At 42.7% G+C, this 24,697-nt stretch overlaps 1 protein-coding gene across 6 annotated transcripts in view; it reads left to right on the forward strand.

Moving 5' to 3' along the window:
* GRHL2 (grainyhead like transcription factor 2) overlaps positions 1 to 24,697 on the forward strand; it is a 172,806-nt gene that overhangs the window by 66,928 nt on the left and 81,181 nt on the right. For all 6 annotated transcript variants that reach the window (XM_047842321.1, XM_047842318.1, XM_047842316.1 and 3 more), the window contains exons 5-7: positions 10,262 to 10,317; positions 13,424 to 13,580; positions 17,624 to 17,735. In XM_047842321.1, coding sequence (XP_047698277.1) covers positions 10,262 to 10,317; positions 13,424 to 13,580; positions 17,624 to 17,735 — 325 coding nt within the window. The remainder of the gene's footprint in view (positions 1 to 10,261; positions 10,318 to 13,423; positions 13,581 to 17,623; positions 17,736 to 24,697) is intronic.

Here is a 24,697-nt window from a genome sequence, read left to right on the forward strand (position 1 = left end):
AAGCCAGCTGCCCAACCGACCAAAACACCCAGCCTCCCCTCACCCAATTTTTAAATGGGGTTACCTGTCTTCTTCTTTTTATTTTTTATTTTTATTTATTTAATTTACATCCAAGTTAGTTAGCTTATAGTGACCTGTCTTCTTTTAATTAAATTGTTAAGAGTTCCTTAAATAATGTGAAATCAGTTGTATGTTTTACAGTCGGTAGGTAGCCTTTTTTGTTGTTGTTTTAACCGTGTCTTTCAAAGAGCAACAGTATTTAATCTTGATCAATTTTTTCTCTTCTAGTTTATGCTTTTTATGTACTTTTTAAGAAGTCTTGGTATGACCCAATGTCGCAAAGATTTTCTTTTGCTTTTTTCCCCTAGGTTTTTAATAGTTTCACCTTTACATATAGGTTTATCGTCCATTTTTGAGGTGACTTTTGTAATGGAGTCAGGGAAGGGTTGAGGTCCATTTTTTTTTTGTTTTTTCTCCATATTACTATCCAGTTGCTCCAGCACCATTTGTTTTTTTTTTTTTAATTTTTTTTTTCAACGTTTATTTATTTTTGGGACAGAGAGAGACAGAGCATGAACGGGGGAGGGGCAGAGAGAGAGGGAGACACAGAATCGGAAACAGGCTCCAGGCTCTGAGCCATCAGCCCAGAGCCTGACGCGGGGCTCGAACTCACGGACTGCGAGATCGTGACCTGGCTGAAGTCGGATGCTTAACCGACCGCGCCACCCAGGCGCCCCCAGCACCATTTGTTAAAAAGACATCTTGTCTCCATTTAGTTGCCTTGGGATCTCTGTAGAATGAGTGTAATTGTGGGTTAGTTCTCCAATTTTTGACCCAGGATATCGAATGCATTTTTTTTTTTTTCCTATTGGTTCAGGTCAGCTTTTGCAACATTTAGGAGCCATGCCCCTGTGTTTGAGATGATGGTCATTGGCTTCCCATTTTTTAGTCTGCCCAGGACAATAAAAGACCGTGGCAGAAGGCGAAACAGACGGTTTCTAATTTCCTAAAGAGGAGTCAATGTCGTGGCAGTGTGCCAGATGCTTGCAGCCTGCTGCCCGTTTAGTTGCCGCGGGGACAAAATGCCACCACCTGAGGCTGAGATTGCACCCTAAATCATAATATTTGAAAATAATAAACATTTGATGGGCCTACTTACTATGTGCTCTGCTCATTTAATCCTCACCCAAGCCCTATGAGGGGTGTACTATTTTTGTCACCTCTGTTTTCCAAGTGAGTAAACTGAGGCACAGGGAGCCGGCCTATGCCCATGGTCATACTGCGGTAAGTGGTAGAGATGGGACTCATCACAGGCTGCCAGGCGTCAGGACCTGTGTGGGGCCTTCCAACCCTCAGTGTGGTTCCATTCCTAAAGACAGGGAGTGACTCACCCCAACTTTTTTTTCAAAATTGCATGTCCTCTGTCAATGTCATTAGCGGTATCTTATCTTTCAGAAGAGCCAAAGGGACTGGCTCTCTGCAGTGTCGATAGGGAGTTAGGTGGGCAAGTTGCTCTGGTGACCCTCTGTCACCACTGAGTCCCTGCTGTACTGTGTGAAATCGGGGAAGAGCAGAGTGAGACATGATAAATCCCCTGCCCTTAAGAGGCTACCGTATTTCTTGAGTTCTGGTAGCTTTATAGTCAAACTTTCAATGTCTTTCTAATAAAAAATAATGCCTTAAAGTTAGCTTCCATAGTTTCCTGGGCCATATTGCTTAAAATGGTTAACAGACATGTTTTTTTTTTTTAACTGAACAGGGATCTTGTAAGCTTTTTGGCATTATTGAATATTTATGATTTGCCCACAGGCAGTTGGGATGTTTCAGCGAGGAAAGCAAAAGCAGCTTACTTCACATGGGAATGTCGGGCACATGCTTTTTCATTAAAAATTTGCCACTGAGGTTTTTCTCAGCGGGTGTGGAAATCTCCCATTAGTCACATAAGAGTCCACGGAGGTGGCCCAATGTCAACAGAACCATGATGCTGTTTGGGGGTGTATGTTATCACTTGTGTTTGTGTTGTAGATAAGGAGGCTTGTGAAAGGAAACTATTGTATTTGGGGTTTTATTTGGAAGGGAATGAGAAAGTAACTTACATGAAACTCAACGTGAAGACTATTCTCAGGACCTTTGGTGTAGCTGCCCTCCTAGTCTTGGAAATCAGTGTTTACGTTGTATATTGTATTTAAATCTGATGTAAATTAAATGGAATCGGATCTGTTGTTATCTTTAGTCATGGCATTGCTAACTGGTTCTAAGATTAGGTGAGTAATTTCACCAGGTAAATTTCACTAAGAAAAATTTGTCTAAAATCTAGTACTTCTTTCAGGAAAACTATTAAAATGTCTGGGACTCTTGTTGAATTAGCAAATTTTATTTTTATTTTATTTTATTTTATTTTATTTTATTTTGTTTTGTTTTGTTTTATTTTATTTTATTTTATTTTATTTTATTTTATTTTATTTTATTTATTTAAAATGTTATATAACTTAATTGAGAAATTCATAACATATAAGAGAGGGGGTTTACTTTTTTTTTTTTTTTTTTTTAATTTTCTAACGTTTATTATTGAGAGAGCATGAGCACAGTAGGGGCAGAGAGAGGGGGAGACACAGAATCCAAAGTAGGCTCCAGGCTCTGAGCTGTCAGCACAGGGCCTGACACGGCCCTCGAACTCACAAACCACAAGATCATGATCTGAGCTGAAGTCGGCCGCTTAAGTGACTGAGCCACCCAGGTGCCCCGCAAATTTTATTTTTTAAAAATGTTTATTTGTTTTGAGAGGCAGCACACATGTGAGTCGGGAAGGGGCAGAGACAGAGAGGGAAAGAGAGAGAGAATCCCAAGCAGACTCCATGCTGTCAGCACAGGGCCCCGATGTGGGGCTCCAGCCCACTAATATGATCGTGACCTGAGCCAAAATCAAGAGTCAGATGCTTAATTACCTGAGCCAGGTGCCCTACAAATTTCATTTCTTATTAGAGACTGATTCTTCTGTATGTGTGTGTGTGTATGTGTGTGTAGGTGGATATCAGAGAAGTGAGCTGTTTGGCTCAACTGAGGCTGGGAGCTTTTTAAGACAGTGGTAACATTAAAAAGTTCTTTAATGGATTGATTTTAGCTATTATATTGTGCAGTCCCTTTGTAAGAACATTTGGTAAATATTTACTTGTGCTGCTTTGATTTCTGTTCTGTAGAAGCTTACTATTGGTCTATAAGACATGGAAGGAAGAGTTTTTACAGAAAAATTATATGTACAGTCATAATAAGAATCAAAATGGAAAGAAGAATTTGCTTATTCTGTACTACAATTTTGTGTCAGTTAAAATGAGTCTATCTACCTGTATGAATAAAGGAGCACCAGAGTCTTAGTGATTTAATACACTAAAAGTTTATTTCTTATTAGTAAGAATCCTGATACATGTCTGCAGACCTCTTTCTAATTAACGACTCAGGAATCCAGATTCTCTCCATCTTATGACATTCCTGTCTTCATATGTGGCCTCTGGGCCCCCCTGCTTGGGAAGACTGCAGACTGACTTATAAATACTATGACCTGATAGTGACATGCATCACTCCCATTCATCTTTCATTGGCTAGAACTAGTCACATGGTCTTAACTAACTAACTAACTGCAAGAGGGCTGAGAAGTTTAGTTCTGCCATGTGCTTAGGAATGAGAAGAACTATATACATGGGCAAGCACCAGATATTTCTACCATGTATTTAATAATTCAGTCCTTGGTATGTTACTTGTCAAATTGACATAGTTTGCAGAGAATCCTGAAATGAAAGCAAGGAATGATTATTTGTCATACCCAATAGATCTACGATGGTTAGTTAGTGATTTTATATTCATCTGTAGACTAATAACTGGAAGTTATCCTGAATCTAAGCCCTGTCCAGTAGGATTAATTGTTTTTCAGTTTTTTCTTAATGTTTATTTATTTTTGAGAGAGAGAGAGAAAGAGCATGAGCGGGAGAGGGGGCAGAGGGAGAGGAAGACACAGAATCTGAGGGAGGCTCCAGTCTCTGAGCTGTCAGCACAGACCCCAATGTGGGGCTCGAACTCATGAACCACGAGAACATGGCCTGAGCTGAAGTTGGACGCTTCACTGACTGAGCCACCCAGGCACCCCAGCATGATTAATATTTTAACTAGGAGCTCATTTCCTCCCACACATTTAAAGAATAACACTTTAGTAAGAAAGAGAGAAAGATATGTATATCTTGTATACACACACACACACACACACACACACACACGCACACACACCATGGAGTAATAATCCATCACAAAAAAAGATGCGATCTTGCCATTTGCAACAACCTGGATGGACCTAGGGGGTGTAATGCTAAGTGAAATAAGTCAGTCTGAGAACGACAAACACCATATGATTTCACTCATTTTGGAATCTAAAAAACAAAACAAATGAGTAAACAAATGAAAAGCAGAATTAGATCTATAAATACAGACAACAAACTGTTGGTTGCCAGAGGGAAGGAGAGTGGGAGAGATGGGCAAAATGGGTGAAGGGGAGTGGGAGATACAGGCTTCCAGTTATGGAATGAATAAGCCATGGGGATAAAAGGCACAGCGTAAGGAATATAGTCAATGATACTGTAAAAGCCTACGGTGACAGATAGCAGCTACACTTGTGGCGACCGTAGCATAATATAGAGAGAAGTTCACTCACTATGTTGGACACCTGAAACTACTTTAGCATTGTGTGTCAACTATACTCAAATAAAAAAAAATGTTTTTTAAGGATAAAAGTCTTAAAAATGTTGAATCAAGTACTAAATTGGAACATAGTTTCACTTGTGATTAATGCACTTGGTTTTACTATGTTTATTTTAGACATATTGATATAATGCATATGGTACCATCAGATTTCTATCCTTTGATTACATCCATTTGTTTCTGCATCAAGCAACATTTTGGAAAACGCTTAGCATATACATTTTATACTTTAGGAAGATTTCGGTTTCTCTGTGTGTAGTCAAATTTGCTGTGATTGGATGACCCGTTACTCAGATTGATAGCAGTCGTCTTCCCACCTCCCGAACACAATGGCCATGGAAGCCCTTGTCTGTTACACCTGGTACTTTGCAGCACCATTTGATACTTTGATCATTCTTTCCTCTTAAAAATGCTCTTGGCTTCATGTCCGCAGCTTCAGTTGTCATGTATCTCTAAAGGCTTTCACATGTTTTCCTCCAGCCCAGTTCTCTCTTCTTTGCCCTAGACCTTCATATCTCACTGCGTATGACTCTCCATCTATCCTGAATCTGATCTGTAGTCTTTCCTTGTGTTTTCCACCTTAGTGGGTAGCACCACCATCCTGGTTTCTCAAGAAACTAGGATATTTCTTGATATTTTGCCCCCCCCCCGCCATCCATTATCAATTCTATCAATATTTCTACACATTTCTCAAATCCATTTTTCTCCATTCTGCTTCCACCATGTGGAAGTCTGTCAGTTTCTCTGGCCTATAATACTGCCTGCTTTTGTACACTGTACCAGGGATAGTGTTTTCAAAATGCTTATCTGATTATGTCACTCCCCGCTTAAATCCCATCGCTTTTAAGATTGAGATATAAATCTTTAACGAGTATACAAGGCATTGCATATTCTGCTTCTCTTCTGCCTTTCCCACCTCATCTTCTACCTCTTTCCCCCTTGTGCTCTCTGCTGTGGGCTCCATTCGGTTCTGTGAACCTGAAATACTTCCTCTTCCCTCAGGACCTTTGTGCATGCTGCTCCATGTTCTAGAAGTGTGCTGTGTAATGCCATAGCCACTAGCCACATGTGGCAATGAAAATTAAATAAAATCAAGAATTTAGTTTCTCAGTCCCACTAACTACCATTTTAAGTGTTCAACGTGACTTGTGGCTACTGTATTGGACAAAGAAGATATAGAAGACTTCCATCTTTAAACTAAATTCTCTTGGACAACACTGTTCTAGAATATTCTTTGCCACCTCCCACACCCTTCCTCCTGTGTGATTTCCTCAGGAAATCCTTCCCTGCCCTCTTCCTTCAGTTTCTAGTAGAGTCAGTTTTCTTTGTATCTAAGTCTACCAGCAACTACTGTGAACACATCTGCAATCAAAGTTACATTTATTTAGCCTGCTTCAGCAGGGGACCCTTAGGAACAACTCTGTAACATAGACTTGGAGTTGGTCTTCATAGTGTTTGGGATTATACCGGGTAAGTGTAAAGAGGAATTACGGAGGTGACAGCCAGCTCCGGACTGGATATGAGAAGTCACTGAGGCAATCTGGAAATTGGGTAACCATAGTTCAGGAGATGAGATAAGCCAAGCAGGACTGAGGATGCGTTTGCTAAGAAAGCAGCAGTTCCTTAGAAGGAAGACGTGGGATTCACTTTCGTAGCTGTGTTCCTGTCTTCTGGGCTTCTGTTGGAAACGTTGTTGGTCTTGTCCGTGTGCCACCAGAAGTAGTACACAAAGGCCGATTGTCATTGGGACTGATTTTTTACTCTCTCAGTCGTGCTGTGCTCTCCTAGAACTCTGCTGCTCTTCTCCAGAGTGCTGGCACCACTTTGTGATTTTTTGAATGAATGGTATTTTTAACAAATATGTTTCCTCTGGTAGACCGGAAGTTTCATGAGAGCACACACCTCTTCTCTTTGTGCTCACTTTGGTACCCACAGCATCTAGCACACTGCCTGACACGAAGCAGATGCTCAGTCTTTATTGCAAGAGTGGATAAATGAATAAATGAATGATAAGACCTAAGAAATTGGTGGCTGATCAAAGACACGGAGGCAGAAAGTATCTGATTTTCTGACAGTTGACGAATCGTTTGTCTTTTTCCAGTAGACTCTTAAGCAGACGTCTCCTTCCTCCCACCTAAAAAAATTGTAGAATTCTAATATCCAAAATTTAAATGTAACATTCTAATATTGCCTGATATCTCGAGTCCTTTCAGGGTCGTCTTTAAAATATATGTTACTGGGGCGCCTGGGTGGCGCAGTCGGTTAAGCGTCCGACTTCAGCCAGGTCACGATCTCCCGGTCCGTGAGTTCGAGCCCCGCGTCGGGCTCTGGGCTGATGGCTGAGAGCCTGGAGCCTGTTTCCGATTCTGTGTCTCCCTCTCTCTCTGCCCCTCCCCTGTTCATGCTCTGTCTCTCTCTGTCCCAAAAATAAATAAACGTTGAAAAAAAAAGTTAAAAAAAAATATATGTTACTGTACCTTCTTTACTCTCCTTTTTCTCAGTCCAAATGATTAAGAAATGTATAGATGCACACATCAAATCACAGTAAAGTACGGTGTTGTTGGCTGTCTGCTTGCCTTTGGGCATTCTACAAATTATGTGAAAAGATTTCCAAACGGTTGTGGAAACTTGGTAACTGTAACCAGAATGACCCAAACATTTTGGGTATGACTCTCCATACTGAATCACGTAGGGCTGTAATGACCCATCAATGTGATCGGGTCTCATGAAGGATTATGATGTTTTCCAGGTGGACCACACATTTAATTTTTTTAATTATAAAGACAATATAAAATGATGAAGGATAAAGTTGTAAGCTTAGACATTTTGGCAACATGTTTACTGTCTTTATTTTTTCATAGTTCTTGTTCACATGTGCCTTATTAGGGTAAGATTCTGTGTTTTAGTCAGCATGCAGTCCCTTTGAGTCTGAACAGTCGTAGTATATCACACCTTCTCACATCACCTGAGGGGCTAGAACCACAGAATTTATAAGTCTAATGTGTTTTAGTAGGCTAGTCTGTCCTCAGGTTTCAGAATTCTGCGGCATGAACAATAAATTCACTGAGGCCTGTGTTTACTAATGCTGGTCCACCAGAATTAGTTGTATTCGTATTGTTATGGGTTACTGCATATTCCTTCAAAGGAGACCTTGGAAATGCATTTCCTCTATCCCTTTTTTAAGTGCCCTTTTCATCATGCTACCCTCCTACTCCAAAATTTTCTAATTCTTAACTATACTAAGTATAAATACCTTTTCGTAGATCAGCCCTGGCCAATAGAACTTCCTACAGTGATGGAAATTTTCCTGTATTCGCTCCAATATGGTAGCTACTAGCCACATATGGCAATTTAGTACTTAAAATATGGCTGGTTGCCCGAGAAACTAAATGTTTAACCTAGATTTTTAGGTCCTCCCTTCATAATCAAATCAGACCCGTGTCCTTGTCCCCATGTAGACACCACATTTGTGCCATCATTTTGTCTTGACTCATGTTGGTCTTCTTTCACCTGGATTACTTTTTCTCAATTCCTTCAATTGATCCAGCTCTCTTTAGCTTCCATGGGTTAGAACAGTCTCCACAATTTCTACGAAATCGTCCTGTCATCTTGCTGACCTTCCTTTCCTGGCAACGCCCATTATTTGCTTTTCCAGCCAGGACACCTGAATGGATGGATGGATGGATGGATGGATGAATGGATGAATGAATGATTCAAAATAGACTTTCACAGGGGTGCCTGGGTGGCGCAGTCGGTTAAGCGTCCGACTTCAGCCAGGTCACGATCTCGCGGTCCGTGAGTTTGAGCCCCGCGTCAGGCTCTGGGCTGATGGCTCAGAGCCTGGAGCCTGTTTCCGATTCTGTGTCTCCCTCTCTCTCTGCCCCTCCCCCGTTCATGCTCTGTCTCTCTCTGTCCCAAAAATAAATAAACGTTGAAAAAAAAATTAAAAAAAAAAACAAAAAACAAAATAGACTTTCACATTTAGTCATTTGGTCTATTTTACTTTGATTTGTTGTGGTTGTTGTTCATGTGAATTTGCCCATCTCTTCAACCAACTTTTGGTGGAGCCCCAGAAGATTCCCATTGAATGCTTTGTTGATTGATTGATTGATTGCAAAAGAAACACAAATCTGTATCTTTGATTCTTTGGCACAATTATTGAACCAGTCAACAAGCTCCTAGGATGCACATAAATACACTTTGATGGCAAAAACCATTTTCTTGGATCCAGGGAATTTATAAGACAACATAAAAAGAAGTATCCTGTATATTTTACTTATAAATTGTGAATTCTAGAGATGGTGGTTAAGGATCATGAAGAAAGTTTGGAAAATAGCTGTGAGTAACCCTTTCCTGTGAAGGAAACTGGTGAGCTGTGGTCAAAGAATGGAAGCTTATGGCTGAGAAAAGAGAGGCAGGAAAGTTGTTATTTTGAAAGAGACACTAGAAAAAAGTCACATTGGGAGGAGCAGGTGTGTGTGGTCAACCAAGTGCTTTTTCATCCTGTTATATTCACTTCAGGATCAAGTGGGGGTGTTTGCACATCTACTTTTGAAAAGGTTTTAAAATGTAACCAAGTGCTTCCAGCTTGCACTAAATAACAACTGGATATCCTTGGATCCAAGCTTCTTCACGCATAATACTAGGCCTTAGAGTTTCCCTCCAAAATGTACTCTTAAAATATTGTGATAAAGATGATCTTAGAGAAGGGCACTGAATATGGTCAAGTGATTACTATAGAATAGAATTTAATACACATATATTGAGTTCACCATGTACCGAGTACTGTACTTAGTACTTTATTAACACATTTATCCGTCTAATCACTGTAAATAAGCATTTTGCAGATGCAGAAAACATGGCACTTGCCTCAATTTTATACAGGTAGCCGGTTAAAATGTTAGAATTTGGGACGCCTGGGTGACTCAGTCAGTTAAGCTTTCAACTTTGGCTCAGGTCATGATCTTGCGGTTTGTGAGTTCGAGCCCCTTATCGGGCTCTGTGCTGACAGCTTGGAGGCTGGAGCTTGCTTTGGAATCTGTGTCTGCCTCTCTCTCTCTCTCTCCCTGCCCCTTCCCTGTTCATGCTCTCTCTCTCTCTCTGTCTCTGTCCTTCCCTTTTAAAATAAGTAAATAAAAAAAGAATTTATGATTTTTGGAATATGCACTGGCAATGATAGAAAATGGAAGAGATGTTTTTATATGTTTGAAGAAACAGGTTCCAGTACCTGCAGACACTTTTGCAACACCTGTGGACGTGTGAATATGGACATGTGAATAATATGCAAAGCAGAAATACCCTTTCTGTCCAGCATAATTCTCAGTGTGCAGGTGATATGTGAGTTCTGTGCGCAAATGGCAACTATTTTCATTGTAGTTGAAAACACAGTACTAAAAAATGTGTCACTTTCCTTTCTGAAGTGAGGATTTAACAGTTTGGATACATTTGTCACTTTTTGTTTCTTTTGCATGATGACTTACCTATTTGTTTTAATTTTGATGACTCATAAATTTTGCAGAAATTTCGGAGTGCTTCCGTTGGGGCTGAGGAGTACATGTACGACCAGGCATCAAGGTAGGCTCCCGGGAGATGCCCCTAGAAACTGATGAACTGCTAACACTTGAAATGTCTCCCTACGTTATACTTTTGAACCTTTAAAAGAAAATTATTTTCTCTATTACAATGACTTCTAAATTGCTATTTCCAGTCTTGACCCACATTCTGAGGCCCGGACCCTTTCTCTGTTCTTTTGGTTACATATCCCCTCTTGGGTGATCCTCTAAAGCTCAGACGCATGGGCTCCAACACAGCATGTGAATAAATGGAACTCTTTGTCTTTCCTTCTTTCCTTTTTTTTTTCCTTTCCTTCCTTCTCCACTTCTTTCATCGGTCTGCTTTTATTTCCTATCGTGGCTAAGGATGGAACCATCCTCCAGCTACCCACCCTAGAGGGGTAAAGATCTGCCTGACCTTTCTTACTACACTTTCATCATACTCGCCAAGTGCCGAATATCCTATTCTACCTGTCCTGTCCCTTGCAACTTACTCTTATTCATGTTCTGAACTATAAAAATATAAGTGAGCTTTCTACCAACACTTTCTTCTTCCTTCTGTTCCACTTTGCACGTATTTAGCTACCAGGTTCCATACACTCTGGTGCCCTCCGTGTACAAGCCATGCGAGAGGGATGGGGATGAGATACACCGTCTCCCTACAAGAGGCCCGTAGACTTGGAGGGGACAAGTGTAGTGATGGACAATTGTAATACAAATTGTAAGTGGTGAGTCCTGCCACAGAGATACATAAACAGAAAGCTGAGAGGACCTACAGGCCTGTGTGTGTGATGCGGGTTGGGAGGAGTGGGGGGTGGGCCAAAGCTTGCAGGAAGGGGCATTTGAGCCACATCTTGAAGGACTGTTAGCAGGAGTTTTCCAGGGAAAGAAGGAGTATTAAGAACATTCTAGGTAGAGGTGCCAGATGTTCAAAGGCCTCGGTCGTGATCATGTCTGTAGATAGGAGAAAAGGGCAAGAAATGAATCTCTCTCCCATTTATAAAGCTTACCAGTGATTTCTGACAGAATTAAACACAAGTTACTCATGAAGGTAGTCAGAGCCCTCTATCTGCTGGTCCCTTTACTTTAAACCTTGTCCTCTACTGTATTGCTTGCCCCTTTTGCTTTTATGTGTGTGGCTCTCTTCTGTTCTCTCTGTTTCCACCTAATGTCCTCCTCATCCTTCAGGATCTTGCTTCAACCTCAGACTCCGCGTTTGGTCTCCCCAGATCGTCCAAGTCAGAATTTGGGTGTGTGGTGTTCATGAGGGGAAGGGGCATGGTGGGGAAGATAAGAGTTCCAAATAACCTTCTAAAATGTGGAAATACATGCATAATTTGCATGCTATAAGCCCAAATCACAATGTAGTCAGCTGTCTGGCTGGTGAAAAGAACATTGACCTATCAGTCACTTGACCTGTCTTCTCTTTCTGCTGCTGTCGTTGTCCACTGGAGTGAGCAAGTTTCTCAGCCTGTCTTCAGCTGTGAAATGAGGAAGGTGTTTTTTTTTTCTTATGTTATGAATAGACAGGCTTAGGGGGCACGAACTCCCCAAAATTAGATTCAAAACTATTTCTGTTCATATGTGCTTTTTTTCTGGAGAGAGAGTTCACAGCTTTCTTCATTTTTTTTTTTTTTTTAAACAAAGTCTGTGCCCTAGACAAGTTGCAAATTGCTGGTCTAGGTGATTCTTAATATCCTGTCCAACTCTCAAATTTTATGATTCAGTGGCTGTACTGAAATTGCTTTTTCTAAGCAAAATGACAGTGAAATTGGTTCTGTCTTGAATGATTTATTTCCTACCTAATTCTAAGACACATATTCCGGAATTTGCTTAGTTTATCAGTTTAAGTGTAAGGTTTTTATCATGAAATGAGGAATATTGTTTTGCCCTTCACATTTCTTTCTCCTTACAAAACTTACAAAAAATTAAACATTGCCGAAATGTTTAACATAGAAAGTAGGGGTCCCCCATAATGTTGTAAGTAGGTCATTTTAAGAGGTGAACTTTGACACATTTTTACATCCAGCTTTTCAAAGACTACTGAATTAAAGAGCTAAGAAAACAATAGGCCCAGTGAAGAGCTTTTGATGCTTAAAAAAATACACAAAACATTGGTTATTGGATTATCACTATAGGCCATCCAGCAGTGTAGGAGAAAGAAATATTTCTGAATGGACATCTTAAACAAAAGAGATTGTGGTGCATACCTGTTGTTTACTTTAAATAATGGATAAATTCTCCAAATTTGGGAAAATCAGTGTTTTTATTTTATTTTGCTTTTATATATTAGGGAAATTATGTAGAGCAGCAATCTGCAAACTTTTTCTGCAATGGGTTAGATAGTAAATATTTTAGATTTGGCACACCATATGTCACAAGTACTAAACCCTGCTGTTATGAAAGTAGCCATAGACAAGACATAAATGAATGAATGTAGTCGTGTTCCAATAAAACTTTATTTACAACAATAGGCAGTGAGCTAGATTTGGCCAGGGGACCATTGTTTGCAAACTCCTGATTTACAGCAGTTACCCTTTCATGAGTTCTTCTGCAGTCTTGAAAGCAAACAAACAAAAAACCAAAACTAAAAAAACCCAGTTTCTGCTATGGAACTAGATTCTCAATAGTGAATGTTTGAGTTTCATTTAGGTTTTCACATTTCAAAATGTTTTCAAGTGGGATATAGCTATTTTGCAACATCTTGGTTGCACAAAAAGAGGTCTAGGTACAGGCATGAATTAAACAAAAGCTTTCACACATTTGGCTTGTTGTTGGGATAAAAGTGGCAAATTCTATCGATTCTTAAGCTTCAGGCCTTACTGACTGCCATCCAAGACCTAACAGATTCTTCTGGCACAACCTTACGTAATTGGACAGGCTCCTCATGGACTTTTCTCTCCTTCTAAACCATCTGGTTTATGAGCCACTATTAGAAATGCTCTATACATTGTATTAGCAATGACCTTTGGTCTGGTCTCATCTCTTTGCCATACATTGTGTTTTGTCTCTGAAATGGAGTAAATATTGGTTAATTTTCCTACAAAATGCTGTCAATGTGAAATTGATTAGGAAGGCAGAAGTGTCCAAGTGAGTGAATCTGACCACTGTTTGTTTTCTGTTCACAGTGGCACATTTCAATACACCCTGGAAGCTACCAAGTCTCTGCGTCAGAAGCAGGGGGAAGGCCCCATGACCTACCTCAACAAAGGACAGTTCTATGCCATAACGCTCAGCGAGACTGGAGACAACAAATGCTTCCGACACCCAATCAGCAAAGTTAGGGTATGATCCTTATTTCTCAAATAAAGCGCAGAGGGATCAGATGAAGGGAATTGCTGCCTTCCTTCATCTTGCGGGAGGGTGTGGAAAAAATTCCAAAATAAATAATTCCAGAACAAACGTCAGAGAGTTGGAGCAGGACAGAACTTACTGGCTTACCGTTTATCATTTTAATCAGTAACCAATAAACCCCAGGGAGGGACATGGTTGAGACATGCTTTCTGGCTGTATCCAAGGGATTTTCCCAGTTTCCTTCATTACCTTTATGCTACCTAGTTGTTGTTCTTGTGTTCAATCAATTGATCTTAATTTTTCAAGCAGGTAGTTGTAAGTCGGAGCCTATTTGTGGGCAAGGAAAGAGCTGCAGCTGTCTTCTGTGAGGGAGGCTGCAACTTATTCTGTGTCCCCGGACCCTTTGCGACTTGCTTACAAAGCCCTTCTGCAGCCCAGTGCTTCCTCAGGAGTAAAGTGAGGCATGACATGATCCCTACCAGGAGTGACTCGGTGGAGTTTTCACATTCATGAGTATTAGTTCCGTTTGTGGGAAATGGAACTGTGCCGGAAGCCTACCAGCTTCTGGCATTCTCGCCGCGGCCAAGAAGGGAGGAAACTGGTAATCCTTTTCTCCTGAAAAGGAAAATCATAGCAGAGCTCTCTGAAAAGAGGGTGAAGGACTTTCCTGCCCGATTGTAAAATGATTTGTTTTACATGCTGTGTGCATAGTGCCACCCCACCTTATTTTATCCATAGCTACCGCCTCCTAAGCTCTTTAGTACATTGAGAAGAAAGCCACGCTGTCCCTAGAGAGAGCATAGTGACTTTGCCCCCATCCCAGATGCCCATGCAAAGGTAACAAATGAGGGAGAAGAGAGAGAAGAGTATTTGGGCACCTGCTGGCCAGCTTGTCTGTTACTAGTTTTAGGTAAAATCATTGTAGCGGTGATCTCTCAGTCAGCTGGGTTTTGTGGCTTTGTTTCAGTGAGAAAGATAAGGAAGGTTGCTGGTCACTTCTCAGGCCAGCAGTTCTTCCTCCCTGTAAGCCTGTCCCAGTCCCAGATCAGAGCTGCGGGAGGCAGGGCAGCTGGGAGTGAGAGAAAGATGTGGAGCGAATGTCCTACCCAAGGCTGAGCCCGTTGTAGGCGGAAAGGGGGCTTGGTGTGTTCCCTACCCTGTGGTCAAGGCTGTGGCAGAGGGGGGCCATCCTCCTCCTCCTCATAATCATCGTAATGGTGGAGGGATATAATAATAACATTAATGACGACAACAATGACAGAGAGATGCCATGATACTAACAAGCGCCACAACGTAACAACTAATATTTATTGGGTGGATCTTCTATGTGCCGGGCACTGTGTTAAGTACCATATATCTAGCAGTCCATTTATTTGAAACTAACAACAACCCTATGATATAGGCATTATTTTTGTAATCTTACAGATGAGGAAACGGAGCCTTTTAGAGACTAGTAACTGGCCAGGGTTACACAGCTAAAATGTGAGGGAACCAGGATATATCCCAGGCAGTCAGATTCCTGAACTCATTCTCTTAACCACTAAGGTACACTGTGTTGAGTCACATGGAGGGCTAAAAGCCATAAGCGTTTTAGCCTGGGACCCACCTCTGGATATATATGCTGGGCTTCATACCCTATACCCCCACGTGTGGATGCCTGGTAAGAAGACTCTGGATAAATTTACTTTTTAAAACACAATCTTGTAAATTACCAGCGCATGTGTAACTCTTTTAGATTGTATAACTCTATAGCCAGTATATATATGCACCCTCTTAACAGCACCATTATCTTCACCCTGAAAAGATGGTGGATGGTTCACATTCTAAGGCCATGACTATTGAGTTTGAGTATAGACACTCTTCTAAGAATTCTACTTCATTGAAATTGTGGAAATAATTTAATATTTAATGTATTTCCATCTGTTCATTTTGGCTAGAAAGAGCCCTGCTCTCTTACGGACTTCAGTCTAACACCCTTGGAGGGTTAGAATGGTGCCTTTCAGAGGGATCTTTCTTTCTCCTCAGCTCTGGGAGAGCAAGCAACATGGAGGAAAAGAGGGATGCACTTGGAACCCACCAGCATTAATTTTTGAGAACAGTGTCATTCGGAATAGAAGCATGTATGCTTGGTAATAGCATTTTCAAACTGCGTTTCTCTGTATTACTGAAGAAATAAATTTCCAGACCAAGAATATGCCATTATTTAGGCTAACATAGTCATTTGCTACAAAAAAAATTACCTGCTATTTTTATCTTGGAACAGAAAGAAATAAACACCAGGAGACCACTCACTGAACTTTTACATATACGGTAGTCCTTGCCCTGTTATGTGTGGGGGATACATTGGAGGTCCCCCCCACCCCCGCAGTGGATGCCTGAAACCATGGATAGTATGTAGCCATTTATATGCTATGGTTTTTCATTTACATACGTACTTATGATAAGGTTTAATTTATAAATTAGCAGAGTAAGAGATTAACAGGAATAACTAATAATAAAATAGAAGAGTTTTAACAATATGCTTTCATAAAGGTTATGTGAATGTGGTATCTCTGTCTCTAAATATCTTACTATACTCTGCTCACCCTTCTTTTCGTGATGATGGGAGATGATAAAATTCTTACATGAGGAGATGAAGTGACATGAATTATGTGGGCACTGTGACCGAAACGTTACGCTACTGTTGACCCTTGGATGAGATATCAGAAGACACTTCTCTGCTTCTAGACTGGGGTGACCAATTGTGGGTAATGGAAGCCACAGTTAAGGGGGACTATTGTAAATGGCGAAGTTTCAGGAAGTGGAAGACAGATTCAGGAAGTGAGAGAGAGAAGAATGAGACGCTTGTGGCTCTTAGTTCCACCAGAATAGCCAGTGATGCCCCTTCTTGTCATCTTTCTGTACCTTCGAGGGTCATGCTGCTTGTGAATTCGAGTAACAGGGATATTTCCGAACTAGTGTTCCTAACAGACACCTGCTTTCCTGTGTAACCAATGTTCACACATACTTTGGGAATCAGCCCGATTTGGAGTTGACGGTACAGCCGCAAGCATGTATTGTGTATCTCTTATTTGCCAGGCACCAGGACCACTGTCCTTGTCCTCTTTGAGTTGGAAGCCAATGGGAAGACATTGCCATCGACAGAATAGTTATAAATAATCAATGAAATGACTACAAGTGTGCAAAATGCTACAAGGGAGAAGTTATTAAGGAATGAAAATCAATGAAACATTCTGCAATAGTAGGAAAATGTCCAAGAAGTATTTTGGTTATGGAGGGAGGAGAGCACCAGTATCCCTGATATTGTAGTTAAAGGGATTTGGGGTTGTTTGTGTTGGTAGGGTCTCATCTCGTAAGTGGCAGTGAATTAACATTTATTTAGTTTAATGAGGATTTTTATCATTTAGAACTCAAAGGGGTTTGGATTCTTATTTCTACAAGATATGATTAGTTTTCCAAGAAAGCCCATCCAAATTGTGTTGAAATAAATAAAACAGTTGGCCTCGTAGCTTTTGGTCTGTAACTTAGATCCATGTTCATCAGTGTGAACTCATCTTGTAGTATTTCTTTCATTACCTCAGTATTTCTCTCATTACTCCACTATTCCAGCCTGAGGCACTTAATTAGGCTAGAAACAGGTGCTTGCTTCTTTATAAATGGCACCAAATTCTATGTTTCAGAATACAGAATTTCAAAAATGTGTTTGTTTTCAGTACCAAATAGATTTTTTTGGTATTCCCACTTGCCCCACAAGACAATAAATGTGCTGTTCATTGGTTAATTTGGTTGTTTATGACTCGTGGTAACGAGGAGGTAGGATTCTTTTTTCCTATGTACGGTTCTCATTTCCCAATCACTTTTTAAATAGGCCCATCTGTAAACAAACTAAGCTGCACAGCCGAGCTTGTCTGGGTTTTGTAAAGCAAGAAAAGCAGCCCCATGGGAGCACACCTCCGGCCGGACTGCCAGAACTGGAGGCTGACGCATCGGAGACCCTGGGCAGAAAGTAAAACCTGTGATTCTCCCCTCTGCAGAGCGTGGTGATGGTGGTCTTCAGTGAAGACAAAAACCGAGATGAGCAGCTGAAATACTGGAAGTACTGGCACTCTCGGCAGCATACGGCGAAGCAGCGGGTCCTTGACATTGGTAAGTTGACCTTGACCTCTCCGTGTGGTCTTTGGTGAACTGCCCTGTTGCCGTGATGCCAAGGAGAGCCTGGCACACAAATCAGAGCTGGGACCCACACAGCTCTTCAGGAGAAATGCCAAAAGCACGAGTCTGTGCACTTTGTCAGTACATTTGGTACAAATCAGGCTGAGAAATCAAAATCAGGCTAAGCTGGGTGCAAAGCACTTTTTGTTCTATGGAAGTCAGCTGTGCCTCATATAATAATAGTGATACATTTGGATTTGCGACTACCGTGTCGGTTTCTAAAACGTATTTCCAGGCCCTCCTGTGTTTGGGTCTAACGGCCAGTCGGGCCGACTAGATGAACTCTTATCCCGCTGTGACACGAATAACCTTAGGATCATTTGACTCTAAGGTACTTGTGAAGGTCACATGACTGGAAAGTGAGTTCTGGCTCTCTAATTCTCTGTCTAGTGTCCCTTCAGCTCCAACACATGCCTTCAGCTCCAGCACATTAGGTGGTCTGGCAAATGACACCTTTGAGAGAGTTTTCCCAGTAGGAGGAACGAATTTGCCAAGTATATTTCCTGGAGTTTGTGTATTCTTTTTTAATTTTAATGTTTATTTATTTATTTTGAGAGAGAGAGAGTGCACACGTGTAGGGTGGGGGCAGAGCAAGAGAGAGGAAGAGTGAGAGAGAGAATCCCAAACAGCCTCCGCACTGTTAGCCCAGAGCCCAACACGGGGCTTGACCTGAGCCAAAATCGAGGGTCAGACGCTTAACCAACTGAGCCACCCAGGCGCCTGTGTATTCTTAGACATGATGTCTGTTCTCTACAGACAGGTAGTCCCCTGGGTGGGACTCAGGATTCAGCCAGGAAAGCAGAGTCCATGCCAAATGGTCCCACGGAGGGAATCTGTTGCAAACTTTGGGAGGGCTGAAGGCACCGGGAGGCATTCCAGAGATGAGCAACAGCAGGAGTCTGCTGCTGTTACCTGCAGGGCTGGAAGATCAAAGGGAGGAGGTTGTGGGTATTGGGAGAACCACCCAGCAAGAGCTGGAACCATAGTGGGGGCTGCCTCAGCAGGAGCTGGGGCCACAGAGGGAGCAGCTTTGCAGGAGGAGGAACTACGGAGGAGTCACTGCCAGACACACCTCTTCAAAGAATGCCAACTGGGAGGAGGGGACGGAATGCTCTGTCTTCTCCCTGTCTCCCAGCCTCCCACCAGTGCTTCCCAAGGGCCGCATTTACCCTGAAGCCATTGGCACAGCCTAGCAAATGCAGTTTGCGGGAATCGACCTCTGGGATACAGAGTAAGATGGGAAGTCAGGGATTGGATCTTAAAGTTTCTAGAAGGTACTTCAGTATGCAGACAGTAATATATGTGTTTCTAAGTAATTTTAACACTGCATATGCTGTTTTTATAAGAAATAAGTAATTTCTCATCTGTGGGCTTTCTTGCCTCATTTTGCAGCAAAGAGGATGCAGTCGCAGTGAGTGTAGGCAAAGTGAAGGTTTCCGTTGTGTTGGGTTTCAGAAGGTATTACTGAACCATTGAAAGAAAGGCATTACTGAGCCATGGCTTTGATTTCTTACACACTGCAATGATGGATGTTTAGACACTCCATCTCACCCTTGCTAAGGTCTCATGACCAACGGCAGAAAGGTTAGTGACTAGGTTAGGGTTAGAGACTCACAATAGAACCTATGGAACTACTTGCTGGTTTATCCTGCAAGATGGTTATACCCCTCCTCCCCCCAGTGCACACCAGCATGCCCCCCCCCACGTACACCTCCTACTAGTCAAATGTATTTATAAATGCTTAATAATAAATAATAAACATAATAACTTTAATGAACCAGGAAACTGAGCCCAGAGAGACCCACTGACCCACTTTGCCAAGTGACTTCTCAGATAATTAGTGCAAGAGCTAGTTCGAGACAGTGTTCCTCACCCAGCCCTTACATAGAAACTCCAAGAGTGAGTGACTAGGACACGGGCTTGGGGATACTTGCCTTAACCTGCTTTGTAGCCAGTCTACATGGAGCAGAGGAACAATTTTATTTTATTTGAAAAGTTAGCCTTATAATTATTACCCAAGAAAATGAGAGGAGCAATTAAACAGAAATATGGACTAAGTCCAAATAAGGCAAATAATAAAAGCATTTTACTGGCTTACCTGCTGGTTCAACTTTGATAGTGTTGCAAGGTTTACTTTTCTTAGACCAGAATGATTTCTCAGCTCTCACAGGACTTCAGATCTTATCTCTCTTCTTATCACCTCTTGCCTGCCTTCAGACTTTTCTCTGCAACCCTTTACACACGCATGGGCACACACACGCACACACGTGACTTATCTTTGAGATTTATGACTTTTACTAAGAAGCTTTGTGGCTTACTTGGGCCACTTGCTCTGAACCTGAACCTGAGGGGTGTTAATCAGTCCCTTAGCTTCAAATGGAAAATGGATTTTTCTCACTACAACCTCAACCTGACAGCTGCTCACAGAGGATGAGGAAATATGCAAAAATCTTATATAAGTCGTTCTTTTACTAGATTAAAAAACCATCAAACCGCGCACTCCTCTGCCAGTTGATGGCTAACACCATTTCCAGTATAAAGGTGGGGGCCGAAGCCATGATCACGTGTACGTCTGTGTGTGGTGCCCCGCCATCAGCGGGAGCTCTGGAGTGTGGTGCTGAGAACATTGTGAAGGCTCTACCTTCGTTCCGCCAGGGGAGTGAGCAGTGCCTGCTGAGGGTGAGGGGAGGCTGAGGAGTGCATGTGCCGTGTAGTTGCCAGTTTGGGTCGAGAACCTTCTGGTAGCCTAAAGAAGGAAAGGAAGAATCCAGCGTTTAAAAATGTTTTACTTTGCTTAACCTCCATGAAGCTGGAGGTTATAGTCAGGGCTCCAAGGCTGCCGTTTCTAAATCTCCACCAGCCACCACGGCCATCAGGTTCCACCGGGCCCTCTGGGTAGTGACCTTGAAGTTGGGAGTTCGAGACTGAGATAAGGCCCCTTTCGCTAAAGCAGAGATTCATAACCTGTGGTCTTCAGAGTCTGTGGATGGACTGAGGGGAACCTCAAACTCCTTAAACACAATTTTGTGTGTTGAGGCATGCAGAGTCTTTCATCTCATTTTTCTGGAGGTTCCCGGGGTAACCGGCCGTCCTCCAGCTCTCTGCCTCTCTACCTCCACTCCAAGCAAAGCCCACTGAAGCCTCCACCTCTCTTTGTATCTTTCCTTATTCCGCATCCCCTCAGCACTCATACGCAAGGATTTCTCTCTTGTCTCTTGTACCCTGTAATGATGGCTGGCGAACATTCTACATCTTTCCTGACGTACATTGATCTCACTTGGATTAGAATGTTGGTTGCTCTCCAAGGCTGCTCCTCATCCCCACATACTTCTGGTCCTCCGAGTAGCCCCTCAGTGCTGGTCTCCTGCTGGGGAGAGGACTCTCAGTGTTCCCGATGGAGTCCTTTCTGTGGGTCCGTGCAAAGGAGAGTGGGAGCCCGAGGGCCCAGGGCCCAGGGCACGGGGAATGAGGCTGCTCCTCAAAGCACATGATGCCTTGGCTCCCAGGTTCCCTATGTCCTGATTGGAGTCGCCAGTGGGGCTGCCCTGCATCACACCAGGCACAGCCCTCCTTGGGCAGATACTTGTCCATTACATGGTTTGTCCCATCACTTTTTGCCTGTTGTCACCTTATCAAAGAGACCTTCCCTGTCACCTTACCTAAACGGCATATCCTCATCGCTCTCCAGCCCCTTCACCTGTATTTTACTGCAGAGCGTTTATCACCCCCCTACATTTTCTTTATGTATATATGTTTCTGTTTCTTATTGTGTCCCCCCTCCTACTAGAAGGTAAAGCCCATGAGTGCAGACACTTGTCTCTTTTAGCACAGGGCCTGAGACATAGTGAGTCGTCAATAAATATTTCCTGAATGAATGAGTGAATGGACGAATGAATAAAGAAACATGTGGATTAAACTCTTATTACACTGACAGAAGGCAGGCCTCTGGAAGGACTGAACTATGTCTTAATTATATCTCTCATGTGTTCCTTGTCTTCTGTGTCCCAGGCTCGTTCATATATAAACATTTTGTCCTTCATTCCCCAAAACAATTCTAAAAACTGAGGTGGTGAATGGTTGAGAATTTTCCCCAAGGTCATGTGCTTGGTAAGTGGTGTAGGTGAGGTGGAAACTCAAGAATGCTTGAGTTTGCACCACTTGTGGGTTTTTTTTTTTTATTTTTTATTCTCTGTCCTCACTGCACTGTATATCATCTTTGGATCTCAACCCCTAGGTAGTTCGTGGCCCCAGCAGGCCCTGATTACTTGTAGAGTGACTGCAGACATCCATTGCCTGACCTTGCTGATGTCCTGCTTCCCCTTTCTCAGCCTTCCTCTCCGGACATGAGGCTGTTTGGCAGTCTGGGGCATGGGACTCTTGGCTGCTGCTAGTTCTGATGTTTCTGAAAGCCAGTTCAGATATGTGGTTCTTGTACATTAGGCCATAAACTATTTTGCGGGGGGGGGGGGGGGGGGGGAGGAAACATTAGCAATTAGTTCTTACTTGATAAAAGTAAAACAAACAGACTTCAGCCCAAGCGGCTCCTGCTGCTTTTCAAAGCATGTGAGCAGAGTTCTCTAAAGCCTCACAAGTTCTTTCTTGTGAGCTCGTTGAATGAACAATTATGCCAGGTCATAAATGAGTTTACATTCTGTAGCCCAAGGAGCTCTTCTGTGCCAATCATACCTGAGGTCTCCTGTATGGAAGCGGCACTTGGATTGTTTCTGTTGTTTGTTTTTCTCTGATTGTGAACGTCCTATGCGGAGTTAGTGCTGGCCCCATATTAGTTGCCTCTGGCTTGCAGAAAGGCATGGCTATTCCTTATTCATTCAGCAAACAGGCCAGACCCTTTGTTAGGAACTAGTGATTTAGAGGTAATTAGGACAGAGCCCCTGTCCTCAAACTGCTCGAGCCTGGGGGCAAGAAGATGAATAGCTAAGATGTCACACAGTGAATGGCATCTTGGAGGAGCACTTCCCGGAGGAGGTGTTTCTGAGACCCCTCAGAGAGGATGACAAGAACATACCAGGTCGACAAGGTGCCATACGAGTGCGTGGCAAGCCAAGGAAACAGCACATGCATACCCGGGAATCAAGGCAGAAGAACCAAAATGAGATTGGCAAATTATTTTATAAAGTCTGATAAAATTGTTAGCAAAGATGGGAGGGCTGGAAACAGACCTGCATACTAGTACGAGTGTTCATTGATTGGACTAATACAGACAGTAAGGTGAAAGAAGGAAGTCCTGAGGAAATGGGGTGAGGAAATGAGAGAGAAGGGCTTGGGAGCTGGGGAAAGGCTTGCCTTTTAAAGGAGAATCTTAGGGCAACAGGGATGTGTAAGGTAGATGGGTTTGCTCGTCTCTCCGAAAGGAGGCCTGGGTAAAGCGGTTTCCGTGTGGTCCAGGCCAAAACTCCAGGCCTCCCGTAGAGGCTCATCAAGCCCGGCAGAGTGTGTGGGGGTCCAGGCCCCGGAAGGCTGTAGGCGTTAGAGGGCCATTGACTCGTGCCACCTGTGTCCCAGTGGCAAACCTGACCTGCAGGGAGAATGTTGGGGAAATGCTACCCCAGGGGCTTTGCAGAAGGGCATCGCCACAGCAGATGTTGAGGGTCATGAAGCTCAGAGTTTTTCATCCTCTGCTGTTTTAACACAGTCTTGGCTTCATAAAGTCTTGTTGCACAGTTTTGTTGGGGAGATATTCAAATGTGTGTTTGTGTGTCTGTGTTTGTACTTTTTTATATTGAACTGTAGCATGCATACCTTATTTTTAGTGTTGCTATTATTGAACAGAGTGGAGTTTAGAGATCCAAGAATATGTAAGAGAGGAATAATAAAAATGATACCTACATATTGTCATTCATCCAAGTGGGTGCATTCCATTTGTACATCAGTCGTCCCAGATTGCCGGTAAGGACAGATGGAGGGAAGCGTGCAGAAATAGCAAACAAATAGGATAATGTAATGCCATGACATTTCTCTTTAGTGAGTTGTAGTACTTGAACCCAGAGCCTTTGGATAACCATCGAGGGTTTTTAGCAGCACTGTCATGGGATGATATCTGTATTTCAGACAGTTAATTCCAGGTCAGCATGGAGGATGGGGTGAAGTGAGGGAGAGACTGGTAGTGGGAAGACCAATTATAGCCGGGTGAATGGTGGAGAGCCCCCTGGAGGAGTGAATTGCAAAGGGGAGATGCAAAGTTATCCCAGGACCAAGAGACGGATTCTAGAACTGATAGATCCTCCGTGATGACTGGCTGTGGGGATAAAGGAGAGGGAAAAGATCACAGAAACAAAGTGTGGCTTTGCTAACTAAACGGGTACCCTGCTTCTAGGTAGGGGTGTCAAGAGGAGCAACGTAGCCAGGAAGTGCAGGCTAGCCAGGTGCTGTGTTCAGCCAGGGGCAAGACGACTTTGAGGCACCGTCTACACGCGGAAGTTCCCCGGGACTCCTTTGCACAGTGGCGTCATCCACTTTTGCGCAGCGCGAGCCATTTAAAAATATTTTACGTGAATCACAAATGACAAAACGAGCTGGACTACATCTCGAGCTTACTCAAACCATGGATAACTCCAAGACCGCTTTCTGGGGAAGGCGCATATTTCTCTTTGCTCCCTTTTGTGGAGGGAAGGAAAGTTAGAGGAGGGTCCACAGCTGAAATTAACTTTACAGAATGAGAGCCAGAAGCTACAAGAGATAAATTGAAGCACATTCACATACAGTTTCTCTCTACTGGACAGAATTAAGACTTATTTTACCACCTTACCATGCAGATGTTCCAAAATAAAGAACACCGCGGTTTTTGCATTTTCACAGCAGGTGGCGTGGATTGTAATGACAATGACACTGTAGTGCAATGACACTGACTCCACAAGCACATCTAAATATGCCTCATT

Source organism: Prionailurus viverrinus, chromosome F2 (genome assembly GCF_022837055.1).
Source record: "Prionailurus viverrinus isolate Anna chromosome F2, UM_Priviv_1.0, whole genome shotgun sequence".
Classification (NCBI taxonomy): domain Eukaryota; kingdom Metazoa; phylum Chordata; class Mammalia; order Carnivora; family Felidae; genus Prionailurus; species Prionailurus viverrinus.